A 12,423-nucleotide genomic window follows, 5' to 3' on the forward strand; every position below is an offset into this window, starting at 1 on the left:
TATCCCTGATCATACCTCAATACTAATTCTTCTGGGGAAAATAGGAAGAAAATAACAAAATTGTGCAGTTCTAAAGAGTCTCTCGCTTCAGCTCCTCCCCAAAATGGATAAAGAGGAACTTGTTCTGCTAAATGCATTCCTTGGGGTAATCGATAATTTATGATCTTGCATCAGCCCCAGTGCTAATGATAAAGTATGACATCAGCCTTGCAGAGTCTCAAATGGCATATGACAAAGTCTAGCCCTACAGAAACAAAACACCCCAGCTACCAAAAACAATCCATCCAGTAAAATGCTTAAATTCGAGCACTCTGAGGCAATGAGCACTGTCTGCCTCTGGGAAAATAGGAGAGCCACGACTTCACATGAATTCATTTAGCACGGTACAGCCACATGTCCAGCACCTCTGTGACCCAGAGCATGTCAGGAGTTATGATTATGTAAGGTTATAATTTATCAACTTAAAATGCAATGGGAATGACACCATTTTCTGGGTGAAAACCAACATTCTTTTATATCTTCCATTCAGGAAGTGGCTTGGAGGAGGCAACAATGTACTTGTTAATGTAATTAGTGTAGAATATTTTATTCTTTTTTTTTAATCTTTATTTTTGAGAGAGAGACAGAGTGTGAGCAGGGGAGGAGCAGAGAGAGAGGGAGACACAGAATCTGAAGCAGGCTCCAGGCCCTGAGCTGTCAGCACAGAGCCCGACGCGGGGCCTGAACTCACGAACCATGAGATCATGGCCTGAGCCGAAGTCAGACACTCAACCGACTGAGCCACTCAGGCGCCCCTAGAATATTTTATTTTAACTAGTTTGGAGGAAACAAAAGGTCCATCCCATAGAGACTGATTGATTGCTCAGGTACCTAAATGTCCACCAGACTCTGAAAAATGTGCCATATGAAAATGGAGTAGCATCCAAAATGCAAGAAAATCAACAGCCTCTCAGGACACATCACTTGGGGTATGGATGTCCTCTAAACCCAAGAGAAGGCAAGGTGGAGGATGACAGGAACCTGGTGGCTTTCTCTGGCTTCCTGGGAGGACAAACTCTAATCATTTCCGCTATGTCAGTTAGCTGGGCTTTGAATGAACATCATGATGCCTAGAACCCACAGAACTTTCCCAGCTGATTGGCATGGTCTCTTGGTGATGGCTAGACCCTCAGATTGCTTCAAAGCTTTAGCATCCAGACCATTCTTCTGCAAAATTACGATCCTAGAGGAAAATCTACAGGCTAGCTTCCTTTGAGTGTGGGAGATTGTTTCTTTGCCCACAAAGAAAGTATTGCAAATTCACAGATGGAAAGTTCACACTTAAGGTCTGGAACGGCAGCGGCGGCAGGGCTGAGCCACCTTTCTATTCAGGATATTGGCATGGCTTCTTCTCTCCTGTCTGATGGTATTTTCCATATCCAGAGAGGAGTTGCATTTCATTAGCTAGACTTAAAAATGTACCATTGAAAAAGTGATTCTGATGTTACATTAAATGCCATAAATATTGTATTTCTTCAAACCTGAGAGTATCTGTGCCTATGTTTTAAGAAATCAGTGAATGAAGATTCTCACAGAGAATCTAATTCAGTGGTAATCCTAAAGAAAGCAGTGTATTTTGGTTACACCAACCTTTTACCATGAACATTGTGTCAATTTGGGGCAGGGGAACCCAAAGTCAGTCTTTTTCTTCCCATATGTAGAAACAAAGCACCTTTTTCTTTCCAAGATCTCTTGCGACCTCTAGTGGTCTCTTTAAGAAAATCAAGTCCATCATTTCTCAATCACCTATTCCATTTTAGAATTTTAGGATGGATTTTAGAACCATTTAGTTTCTACTCCTTGGAAAATGTCATGATTTTTTAAATTATGGAGGATTTTAAACCCTAAATGACTTCAAAGCATATTCAAGGCCAATAAGAGGCCCTTGCCGTTTATACCACCAGGATCTGATCCAAAAGTCTATCTTGGCACGCTGTCACTCCAGTTGAATTGTTAACCAGATCTTATTTGCTGGGTCACTTACCAAGACTCAAGAAGAGCAATGGTGAAATTCCTAATTTCACTGTCCCTTCTCTTGGAGTGCTTTGATTCTCATGACCTAAGCATCAGAAAATTCATTTGTATGAAAGTACTCAGAAGTTCAACTTAAGTGAATTCCAAAAAAGCATAAGGCTGTCAAATGCTTAATAAAAATAATTGCTTTAAGAGGTGAAAAGTTAGTATTTAAAAAATCACCAATCTTATGTTTTAAAGTCCTAAATTTTCTTCATCTATTTTACATAGCAATAATGCTCACACAATTTGGTTAGCCTTTGTTATCAGCAAAAAAAGCAGTACTCCATTTTAGTTATTCTACAACACGGACTGACAGCACATAATCATTCCCTGGCAAGTCCTTTCCTACCCCCTCCCCAAAAGACTTGAAAAAGGTAGGTTTTCCCCCAAAAGTACTATTCCAATAGTTTCTCAGTCTGAGAACATCTCAAATCCACCACTGAGTATTAATCAAGCCCACTATAGATTATAAAGGTATGTCCAGAAGCAGTCATGCTTTATTTCAAACATTGTGCAAATCACAGAACAGTAACGTCAATAATTAGTGTCTAAGTAGAGGGGAAGATTACAGCACAATTTTCCACATGGGTAAATCAAAGAACCAGGACTGGGGATTACAGTGTTAATTCCCTGGTTCTGAACATGTTGCTAGGTAAACGGCAGAAGGATAATTACATCCCAAACCCTTCCCTGGTCTACTGTCTTAAGAGCTATGTTCTTCACCATTAATTATCAGTGCAAGTAACTGTTGATGAAAACAGATGTCAAAAAATCAATGTGGAAGAAATAAGAGAAATGAAGCAGCCTAAGAGGACACGTACAGCCACGCCCATCTGACCTTCTGAAAAGGCTTTTTTCCTGCATCCTTAAGGAGGGAAATGATCCACATAAGTGCATTTTCTGGCTACCTAAAATTCTACACCTGCTAGTACCAAAACTCGAATGTGAACATTTTGGACAGAGGGCTTCTTAAAATGTATCACATTCCTCTGCCTTCCAACAAGCAAAAATATCAACCATCATAATGTCACCATTCCCTCATGAGTTCACCACTATATGCTAAATTGTCTTTTATAAATGTCCCTTCCTCCTTACAAAGTATCCACTGTCATCTTTTTGCCATGAGGACTACATTCCTCCTCTGATCTGCTACTGGCAGATTTTCTGTAGGCTGGGCAAGCAGGACATTTCACCATCAGAGGCTGAATGAGCAAGACCTCAGGGTCAGGGATCGGGAAGGTTTAGTTCAGGCTGGGACAGCCTCATCCCCTGGAAGGTTGTAGTCCGTAACCCTAAAGTTTTCAAGGGTAAAAGAAGGAAAGGAATAAAGGCACGGGTTGGAAAGAAGAGAAGAGAGACTAACTCTAAACTACCAGTTCCACATGCTTACTAGGAGCCAGCACTGGGCAGGGCACAGCCCACACCTTTTCTTGAGCAGCCTACACCCTGAATCACAAGTGGGGCGTTAGTGAGTAGATTAACAAAGATGTTGCCTTACTAAAAGGTGAAAGAAACTGGTGATTTTTAGATATGCCCTCTGTACATGTCAGATGTGGTATTGGATACATATACAATTATTACAATAGTAGATTATATAGAATTATCTGTAGATATTTTATGTTCTAATTAATTCTATAGAATTATCTATTACAATAGTAAATAATAATACAAAAACATCTTGCTGAATATCTATGCTGGAGTACTTAAGCTTTAAAATTCCTCAAGAAAATGACAAGATCCAAATTTGGTATGCTGCCTACACACTTTAAGACAATACGGAGCTTCTAGGTTGGTAAACGCATGGAAATTTGGGAACAGGGGCCCCGCTCCCTTCCCTCACACCTTGCCCTGTGCTTCTCTTCTATCTGACTGTTCCTGACTTACATCCTCTTATAATAGACTGGTGACCTAGCAAGGAAGGAAGGAAGGAAGGAAGGAAGGAAGGAAGGAAGGAAGGAAGGAAGGAAGGAAGGAAGGAAAGAAAGAAAGAAAGAAAGAAAGAAAGAAAGAAAGAAAGAAAGAAAGAAAGAAAGAAAGAAAGAAAGAAAGAAAGAAAGAAAGAAAGAAAGAAGGCAAGAAAATACTTTTGGAAATACGCCTCTCTCAACTGCTGTTCCCCTCTACCCTCCCCCACAAAACTGTCTATTTATACACATATGTGTGTATAATTACATACTCACATAGAAAATTGCGACCAGTAACTTTATTTGGCAAAAATGTTCTAAGGGCACCTGGGTGGCTTAGTCAGTTAAGCATCCAACTCTTGATTTTGGTTTGGGTCATGATCTCATGGTTCATGGGTTCCAGCTCTCTGTTGGGCTCTGCGCTGGCAGTGTGGAGCTGGCTTGGCATTCTCTCTCTCTGTCTCTCTGCTCCTCCCCCTCCTCACATCCTCCCCCCTCAAAATAAATAAACATTTGAAAAGATGTTGTAATTTGAAAATATAATTCGTTTTATTAAGTGAACCCATCCCCCAAACTAATCAGCAAATGGCAGAATAAAATGAGAGATTTTTAAATGGAATGAAGACAAAAGTTTAGCAATTATTAGACTACTTATGAGAACTTAAGCAACCAGTTTATGTAAATTTCTCATGACATAATTAAAAAACTGCCTACCTGTGAATACTTTTACATTTAAAGAATGTAATTTCCTAAAGGGCAGGAGGACCTATTTTCCTGTGCTGATTATAAGAGAAACTTCATAAATCAGGAAGGAGGATTGGAGAGGTGTGAGGGAATCAATTAAAAATGTTATTTTAGGGGCACCTGGGTGGCTCAGTCGGTTAGGCGACCGACTTTGGCTCAGGTCATGATCTCACAGCTCGCAAGTTCGAGCCCCGTGTCGGGCTCTGTGCTGACAGCTCAGAGCCTGGGGCCTGCTTCGGATTCTGTGTCTCCCTCTCTCTCTGCCCCTAACCCCCCAACATTCTGTCTCTGTCTCTCTCAAAAATAAATAAATATTTAAAAAAAAATTTTTAATGTTATTTAAAAAAAAAAGATTTCACTCACAGAATTCCTTCTCTTTAGAATGTGTTTGGCTTGTATTAGCATTCGTTTCATGACCAAAGGGGTTTTTTATAAAGAGAATTATAATGTTGACGATTTAGCTATGAATACAAAAAGTAAATAAAAATGGTTTTCTACGGGGGAATTTTCTTTCTCTTGTCCTAAATTAGGGGATAATGTGTATCTGAATTTATTTTGCTCCTTGGTAATATTTTTTTTAGACAAGTGCTGTCTGGATCTCAGAATGCAAAGTAAATGCTCTATGTGGAAAGTAAAAATGGAATCACTTTCCATTGTTTGCATAACGTTCTGCCTCCTTCTCTGCTTTCCTTCATCACCAAACTTCTCTAGAGAGCAGTGGATATCCCCTTGCCTTCACTTCCTTACCTCTCATTTATTTGGTTCACTGCATTGTGATTTCCAAAACTCAACTCTGCCCTTCAAGGACAGACAAAACCAGATCCCAAAGCAAGGGGATGGAGGTAGGCACTGGTGACTAAGTGGCCACTGTCGGCACAGAGGAACCAAAGAGATGAGCTTGAGAGAAATGGCCCAGGTCCTGGGAAGACAGAGTTCAGAGCCATAAGGACAAGAGAAGAAGAGAAGCAAATGAGGATGGGGGAGGATTAAGGCTGGAGGCTTGGGTAAGGGCAGTGTTAAGGCAGGCAGCCACCTCCCTCTTACCCAAAGTTCATTCAACTGGTCTTTAATAGATGAAGAATTCTCCAAGTTTTTACAATTTTTTTCCTTAAATAAGTTTTGGTAGGTTGTGTTTTTGAAGGAATTGGCCCATTTTATCTAAGTTGATGAATTTACAGAGCTGTATTCCCTTATCCCTTTATGTCTGTAAGATCTGTAGTGATATCACCTCTTTCATTTCTGATAGTGGTAATTTTCTCTTTTTTCTTGGTCAGTTTGGCTAGAAGTTTATCAATTTTATTCAACTCATCTGTATCTTTTTACATTTCCAAATGCAATGGCCTCTTTTTGAACTCAAATTATTTGATTTCCCTACATCTTTTGCCACTATAAGAGTCTGACTTCTACAAGACTCCTCTCCCTCTCTTCTAGTTCTCTTCCTTATTCACGCTCATTTTCACCATTCAAAATTCTGCCATAGGCCTCTGCTTTTTCACTTTAAAATCTCTTCCTGGGGTGCCTGGGTGGATCACTTGGTTGAGTGGCAGACTCTTGGTTTTGGCTCAGGTCATGATCTCATGGTTCATGAGTCTGAGCCCCACATCAGGCTGACAGGGCAGAGCCTGCTTGGGATTTTCTGTCTCTCCCTCTCTCTTTGCCCCTTGTCTGCTCTCTCTCTGTCTCAAAATAAACATTTAAAAATAAAATAAAATAAAATCTCCACAACTAAACAATCTCCTTTATTTTCCTGACCTCCTCACTCATGAGAGGACCTATATTTCTACCTCCCAACTGTCCATCTAATGCTATTATTTCTACTTTTAGCTAGTGAATCCCCCCATACTTGAAAACCTGAGTGACCGTGAACTCATTCTCATCTTTCAACTTTCCCCCTCAAACATTTCTTTGCATCCATGCACCTGCCCCAACCAGATCTCTTTGACTTGTCACTGCCTGAATTCCAGCTAGAATCATTTCTTGGCCATACTGTTCTGTTCCTCCCTTATAAGCCACTGAACACATGAAAGTCAGTTATCCTTCACACACATCCCATATAGTGCTCCATGCTGGCTTCAGGGTAAAGGCTTCTCGTTGTGATTCTTCCTTGGCCATCCAGTGGCCTACTCTTGCTCTGCACACCTTGAACAGCAGCCACAACTGCCTACTGCCTGGTAATAGACACTCCAGGTGCCTTCCTGCCTCTACACCTTTGCCCAATCTGTCCCTCTGACCAAGCTCCGGCTCGTCCCTTCTGACCAGATTCAGAGGCTACCTTCTCTGTGAAGACTTTTTTATTTTAAATTATTTTTTTAATTGAGGTATAATAACATATAGTAAAATGCCCAAGTATTAAGTTGGGTGAGTTTTGGCAACTGCAAAGCCACCAATCAATACACAGAGCACTACCATTACCCCAGAATTCCAGTCTCACTCTTTCCTCCACCAAAGGCAACCACTGATCTGCTCTGTCTCTACAGATGAGCCATTTGCACATCATATAAGTGAAGTCAACAGTATATGGTCTTTGTGTCTATGTCTGCCTTCTTTTACTCAGCATGAACTGAGATTGACCCACCTTATTGCATCTATAAGTAGTTCATTTCATTTCACTGCTGATACTGCACCACAATTTGTAATGTAAACATTTACTCCTTGATGGATATTTAGATTGGGGGCAAGGGCAGAGAGGTTTTATATGAAGCTGTCTTCATCCTTCTCTGTCCTTTCCTCTTCCAAGCCACTTAATAATATCAGTAAGAATAATATTTCATTTCATTGGGCACTTATATGTGACTGGAAGTGCTAAGCACTTGATTCTCCTCAGGTCATCTGTTCATTGCAACAATCCCAGGCAGTAGACAATACCCTCACACCCACTGACAGGCAGGAAACTGAGGCCTGAAGAGGCCAAGTTCTCCTTTTCAGATAACCCATCTGGTGAGTGGTCTAATCAAGATCAGAATAGAGATCTATCAGGGCACATGGGTGGCTCAGTCAGCTGAGCGTCCGACTTCAGGTCAGGTCATGATCTCACAGTTCGTGAGTTCAAGCCCCATGTTGGGCTCTGTGCTGACAGCTCGGAGCCTGGAGTCTGCTTTCGATTCTGTGTCTCCCTCTCTCTCTGCCCCTCCCCTGCTCGTGCTCTGTCTCTCTCACTCTCTCAAAAATAAATAAACATTAAAAAAAATTTTTTTAAAAGATAGAGATCTGATGCCATTCTTAATATGCCATAAATTCTTAATATGCCATAATAGTATATGCCTGGTAAATAGTAGGCTCTCACCTTTTAAAAATTTAAATGTAATACTTTCTAAAGAAGTCCACAATTTATGGCAACAATTGACCCAACAAGATGCAATTTATTCCCCACTGATAAAACCAAGCAACCACCTTTGTGAAATGATTTCATATGCATTTTTATTTCAAAAAGACCCTTTTATTTTGCCCACAATTTTGTGAGTCAGAAATCTAGGAGGACTCAGTTGGTCAGTCCTTGCTTAGGGTTTCTCCTGTGGCTGCAGTCACATGTCAGCTGGGCTCCAGTTACTGGGGAAGGGGGGGGTCTTCCTGGCTGGGTGTCCACAATGGCTCATTCACAAGGCCAGCAGGCAATGCTGACTGTCAGTGGGAGCCTAGCTGGGGCTGTTGACCCCAGGGCCAACATATAGCCTCTCTGGCACACCAGTCTCCAAGGCCACATTGGAGGAGAGCTTGAAGGATAGAAGATGGTGTTGTAGCCATCTTTGGAAAATACTCTCTGCCACTGCCATCTCCTTAAGACTGCTAAACTTTGGGGCATGTCATGGAGCCCACTGAATGTTAAAGAATCCTCTTTCACTGACTGTTGGAAAATAGGTGGGGTCTATTGGGAAAACTAAATAGGCGGATTCATTTTTATGTTTATTTGAAAATTATTTGACTCAGTGTGGGGCCAAGGATCGTGTGTTCTCAGAAACCCGTAAGTAGTAAATGCACAACTTTGCTGGCCACATAGCACCAAATGAGTCTCATCAGATATTCATGCCTGTAAATTATGTCATCAAGGGGAACTGTAAACATCTCCAAATGAAGTAATACTTATGGGTATTATAAAACAATTTAATCCAAGCTCTAATCACTTACAGTAAGAAATGGCATTTTAGCAACTCTGCATAAGGTAAGTGTCCATGTAAAACTCAGGTAGGAAAAGGCACTGCTTCAGCCTTACCTGGCATTGCGAATGTGCAGCTGAGGGTAATGATTTTCTCTGCAACATATGTGCACGGCAAAGTCCTCATCATACATCAGACTCGGAATGTTCCCCACTTGTTCAAACACCGTTATGAGAGTCGAGCCTAAACCACAGAGATGAAGAAATGTGGCCTCACTTTACCAAGGAATAACTTTTAGGGCTTCAGAACAAACTGTGACTTCCATTCGAAATTGTATTTTAATTATTATAATCAAATAGTCACATTATACATTCAGGACCTAGAGACCATTCTTATTCCCATTCCAAAAGCACCATTTTAAGCATGAATTTCCCATTCTGGAGACTGGGGACAGGAGGTAATTGAGCAGACCTTACCTAGGCTCATGTAGGATGGCACTATGAGAAATATGAAGTGTAGTTCTGGCACGGCCTTAAACACAGCCCTGGCAAGGGGAAGAGAGGGTGGGACAGGTGTTAATAATAAAGTAATCCCATTAGCTGGCACCTGTTTGAGGCAAATGCCTTCACTAAACACATCAGATGTTCATAGATCCACATGGGCTTCTTTGCTCCTTGCCTGTAATGGCAAGAACATCTTCAGGGCAATGTCCTTTCCTTCTCTACTTTTCCTTATAATCCAAATGGCCTCTTTTTTGTCTGTTCCACAGAGGTAGAGAGAATAAAGAGTGCCATATTCATGTGGCACACCAGATTTCTGCTGACATTAACCTTTGACCTGGCATCTGGATGGTCTGGTGTGACATTACAAAGTGCCTTGAAAGCTGAGGCCACCACCCCCAAATGTCTGTGCAGGCTGTCAGAGACACATCGCCATCACCCAGTAGCCCAACTGATCATATTTCGATGCACCATATTATTCAGGATGCTTCTGCATTCTGTCAGGTTAATAAACATCCCTAAAGAGAAGACTGAAGAAAACTATTTTTAGAAAAATCCAAACCTGTGATGCTTTATTCTTCCCTTATTTCCCCCCCAATCCATTTTTTTAAATGACTGCACTATTTGCCTCAAATGATAGTAAAGATGTGTGTCAGAGGGAGTGTCGATTCAAAGAAATAAACTGTTTTCTTTCAGAAATGTCACTGTTATTCCACATTGATGCTTTAATACAGCCATGAATTACAAGATAATTAAGCACCTCAAAGAATTTCACGTCCTTTGGAAATATTTTTAAACTATGCACACAATCTCTTTTGTGTCATTTTGGCATTAACGTGTCTTGTCTATGGTGCTGCCTGCCAGCCCCCTGATGTCACCATCTGCAAGACCCCAGCCACTCACCGAATAATCTCTCTGCAGCAGCCAACAGAATATTCATCCACGGCCACAAAGAGGTGCATGAACAACGTGTTCAAAGGCTGCACAAGAAAAGAGCACATGATTAAAAGCTGAGTCACCATTCAGGCTATGTCAGAACAGGGTTGGGAAATGGGGGGGAGGATTTGGGGGCAGCCGCAAACTCAGAGCTGCCCCCTTTTGTGGGTGATATTTTATGTCTGAAGTGATGAGACACTCAGGCAGCATTCAAGCTTTCTCCCTGACTCCATTCCCTGCCTTCTGTCCTCCTAGCTCAGAATTATTCAAGGAAACAGGGACTGTAAATGAGTCCAATGCACCCAGCCCATCTTCCTGCCCTCACAAACGGGCTATGGGCAGGGAAGTGCCTGCAGGGGAGTGAAATCGATTATTAACTCAGTAGTCTTGTCCTCGGGGGTGTCTATGCCAAGTGAAAGACAATCACCCTTTCCCCAGGGCTCTTGAGTCAGCAGCTGCTGCTCTATTCAAGTGACACAAGAGAAAGATTCTCTTATGAATTTGAAGGATAGAAGGCAGATGCCACGTTATGAATCCAATGACTTGTTTTGTTCAACATTCCCAGAGTCAGAATCAAATATTACTCTTGGGATCCAGAAAACCTGAGAGCTGGAAACTCAAAGTAGCAAGATTCGAAGATGACTGTCAGGCTAAATCTTTCAAGTTTTTAAAGAACTTTGTCCCCTAAATTCTGAAGACATTTTAAGTAGCCTCAATAATGAGCAGCTGTTCCATACAGCCACACATTGGTCCGCTCAACTCAGTACCCCTGTGTTTATGGGAAAATCTTCAAATTCTAGAGATACTACAAATGTGAGGCTAGTTAACTGGTGAGGGTGGTGCTTGCACCTAGATCAGGATGACAGGAATGCTTGAAAGTGCCTCCTGTTTTCTGAGCAATTTTATAGACAGCCTTGGGTTACCACCTGCACATCCGTGCCTTGGTCTCCCTCCTGTTGGATAGCGCATGCCTTAGAAATACTCAGAAGGAGGGCCACCTGGGTGGCTCAGTTGGTTAAGCATCTGACTCTTGATTTTGGCTCAGGTCATGACCTCACAGTTCATGAGTTTGAGCCCCGAGTCAGGCAAGTAAGGCTCTGTGCCGACAGCATAGAACCTGCCTGCATGGGATTCTCTGTCTCCTTCTCTTTCTGCCCCTCCCTTACTCATGTGTGTGCTCTCTCTCAAAATAAATGAACGAATAAATAAAATAGAAATACTTGGAAGGAATATGAAACATAAAATGGGAAGAGAAGAATCATGAGTTTGGTTCAGGAGTTGAAAACTCCCAAAAGGCCAATAACACAAACCCTACAGTCCAGATGGGAACAGCCACAACACCACTGTATGCATTTTCCATGTGTTATCAGCTAATCCCACAACACCTTACTTAACATCTGCTTTACATGCTGAATAGGACCAGCCTTAGGAGTACATGGCTTATTACTTGGCTGGTTTATCTTCCAAATTCTCTCTTCCACCGAGAATATTACAATTCAAGATTTATTTTTTAGATTTAAGATAAAAATCATTAGTTACTTCTGTTGCAAATACCCCTGGGATTAGGAATACATTAGGCCTTAAGACTCTATAGCTATGCTGTCCAATAACAAAATAACTTGAGCCACAAATACAGGTCACATATGTAATTTCCCAGTAGACATATAGAAAAAGAATAAACATGTAAGATTAATTTTCAATATATTTTATTTAACCTAACAGACTCAAATTATCATTTTAACAAGTTATCAATATAAACATTGTTAATGAAGTGTTTTACACTCTTTTTTTCCTCCTAAATACTTAAAATTCAGTGTATGTTTTACACTTCTAGCACATCTCAATCATACTAGCACATTTCAGGTGCTCAACAGCTACACATGGCTGACGGCCACCATACTGGATAGCTAAGCTCTATACTGTTGTAGGAATTTGAAAGTAGTTTTTAAAAAAAAAATTTTAATGTTTGTTTATTATTGAGAGACAGAGAGAGAGAGACACAGAGCACGAGCAGGGGAGGGGTAGAGAGAGAGGGAGACACAGAACCCGAAGTAGGCTCCAGGCTCTGAGCTGTCAGCACAGAGCCCGACGCAGGGCTCAAACTCACAAACTGCGAGATCATGATCTAAGCTGAAGTTGGTCACCCAATCAACTGAGCCACTCAGGCACCCCGGAATTTAAAAGTAGTTGAAA

General features: G+C 41.3%; 1 protein-coding gene across 8 annotated transcripts in view; it reads right to left on the minus strand.

Moving 5' to 3' along the window:
- CFAP61 (cilia and flagella associated protein 61) overlaps positions 1 to 12,423 on the minus strand; it is a 282,171-nt gene that overhangs the window by 251,222 nt on the left and 18,526 nt on the right. For all 8 annotated transcript variants that reach the window (XR_009248788.1, XM_058684747.1, XM_058684746.1 and 5 more), the window contains exons 4-6: positions 10,198 to 10,274; positions 9,271 to 9,338; positions 8,911 to 9,037 (exon numbers count right to left, since the gene is read on the minus strand). Coding sequence is in view for 7 of the 8 variants with exons in the window: in XM_058684747.1 (XP_058540730.1) it covers positions 8,911 to 9,037; positions 9,271 to 9,338; positions 10,198 to 10,274 (272 nt within the window). In the remaining variant the exon portion in view is untranslated. The remainder of the gene's footprint in view (positions 1 to 8,910; positions 9,038 to 9,270; positions 9,339 to 10,197; positions 10,275 to 12,423) is intronic.

Source organism: Neofelis nebulosa, chromosome 9 (genome assembly GCF_028018385.1).
Source record: "Neofelis nebulosa isolate mNeoNeb1 chromosome 9, mNeoNeb1.pri, whole genome shotgun sequence".
NCBI classification, from domain to species: domain Eukaryota; kingdom Metazoa; phylum Chordata; class Mammalia; order Carnivora; family Felidae; genus Neofelis; species Neofelis nebulosa.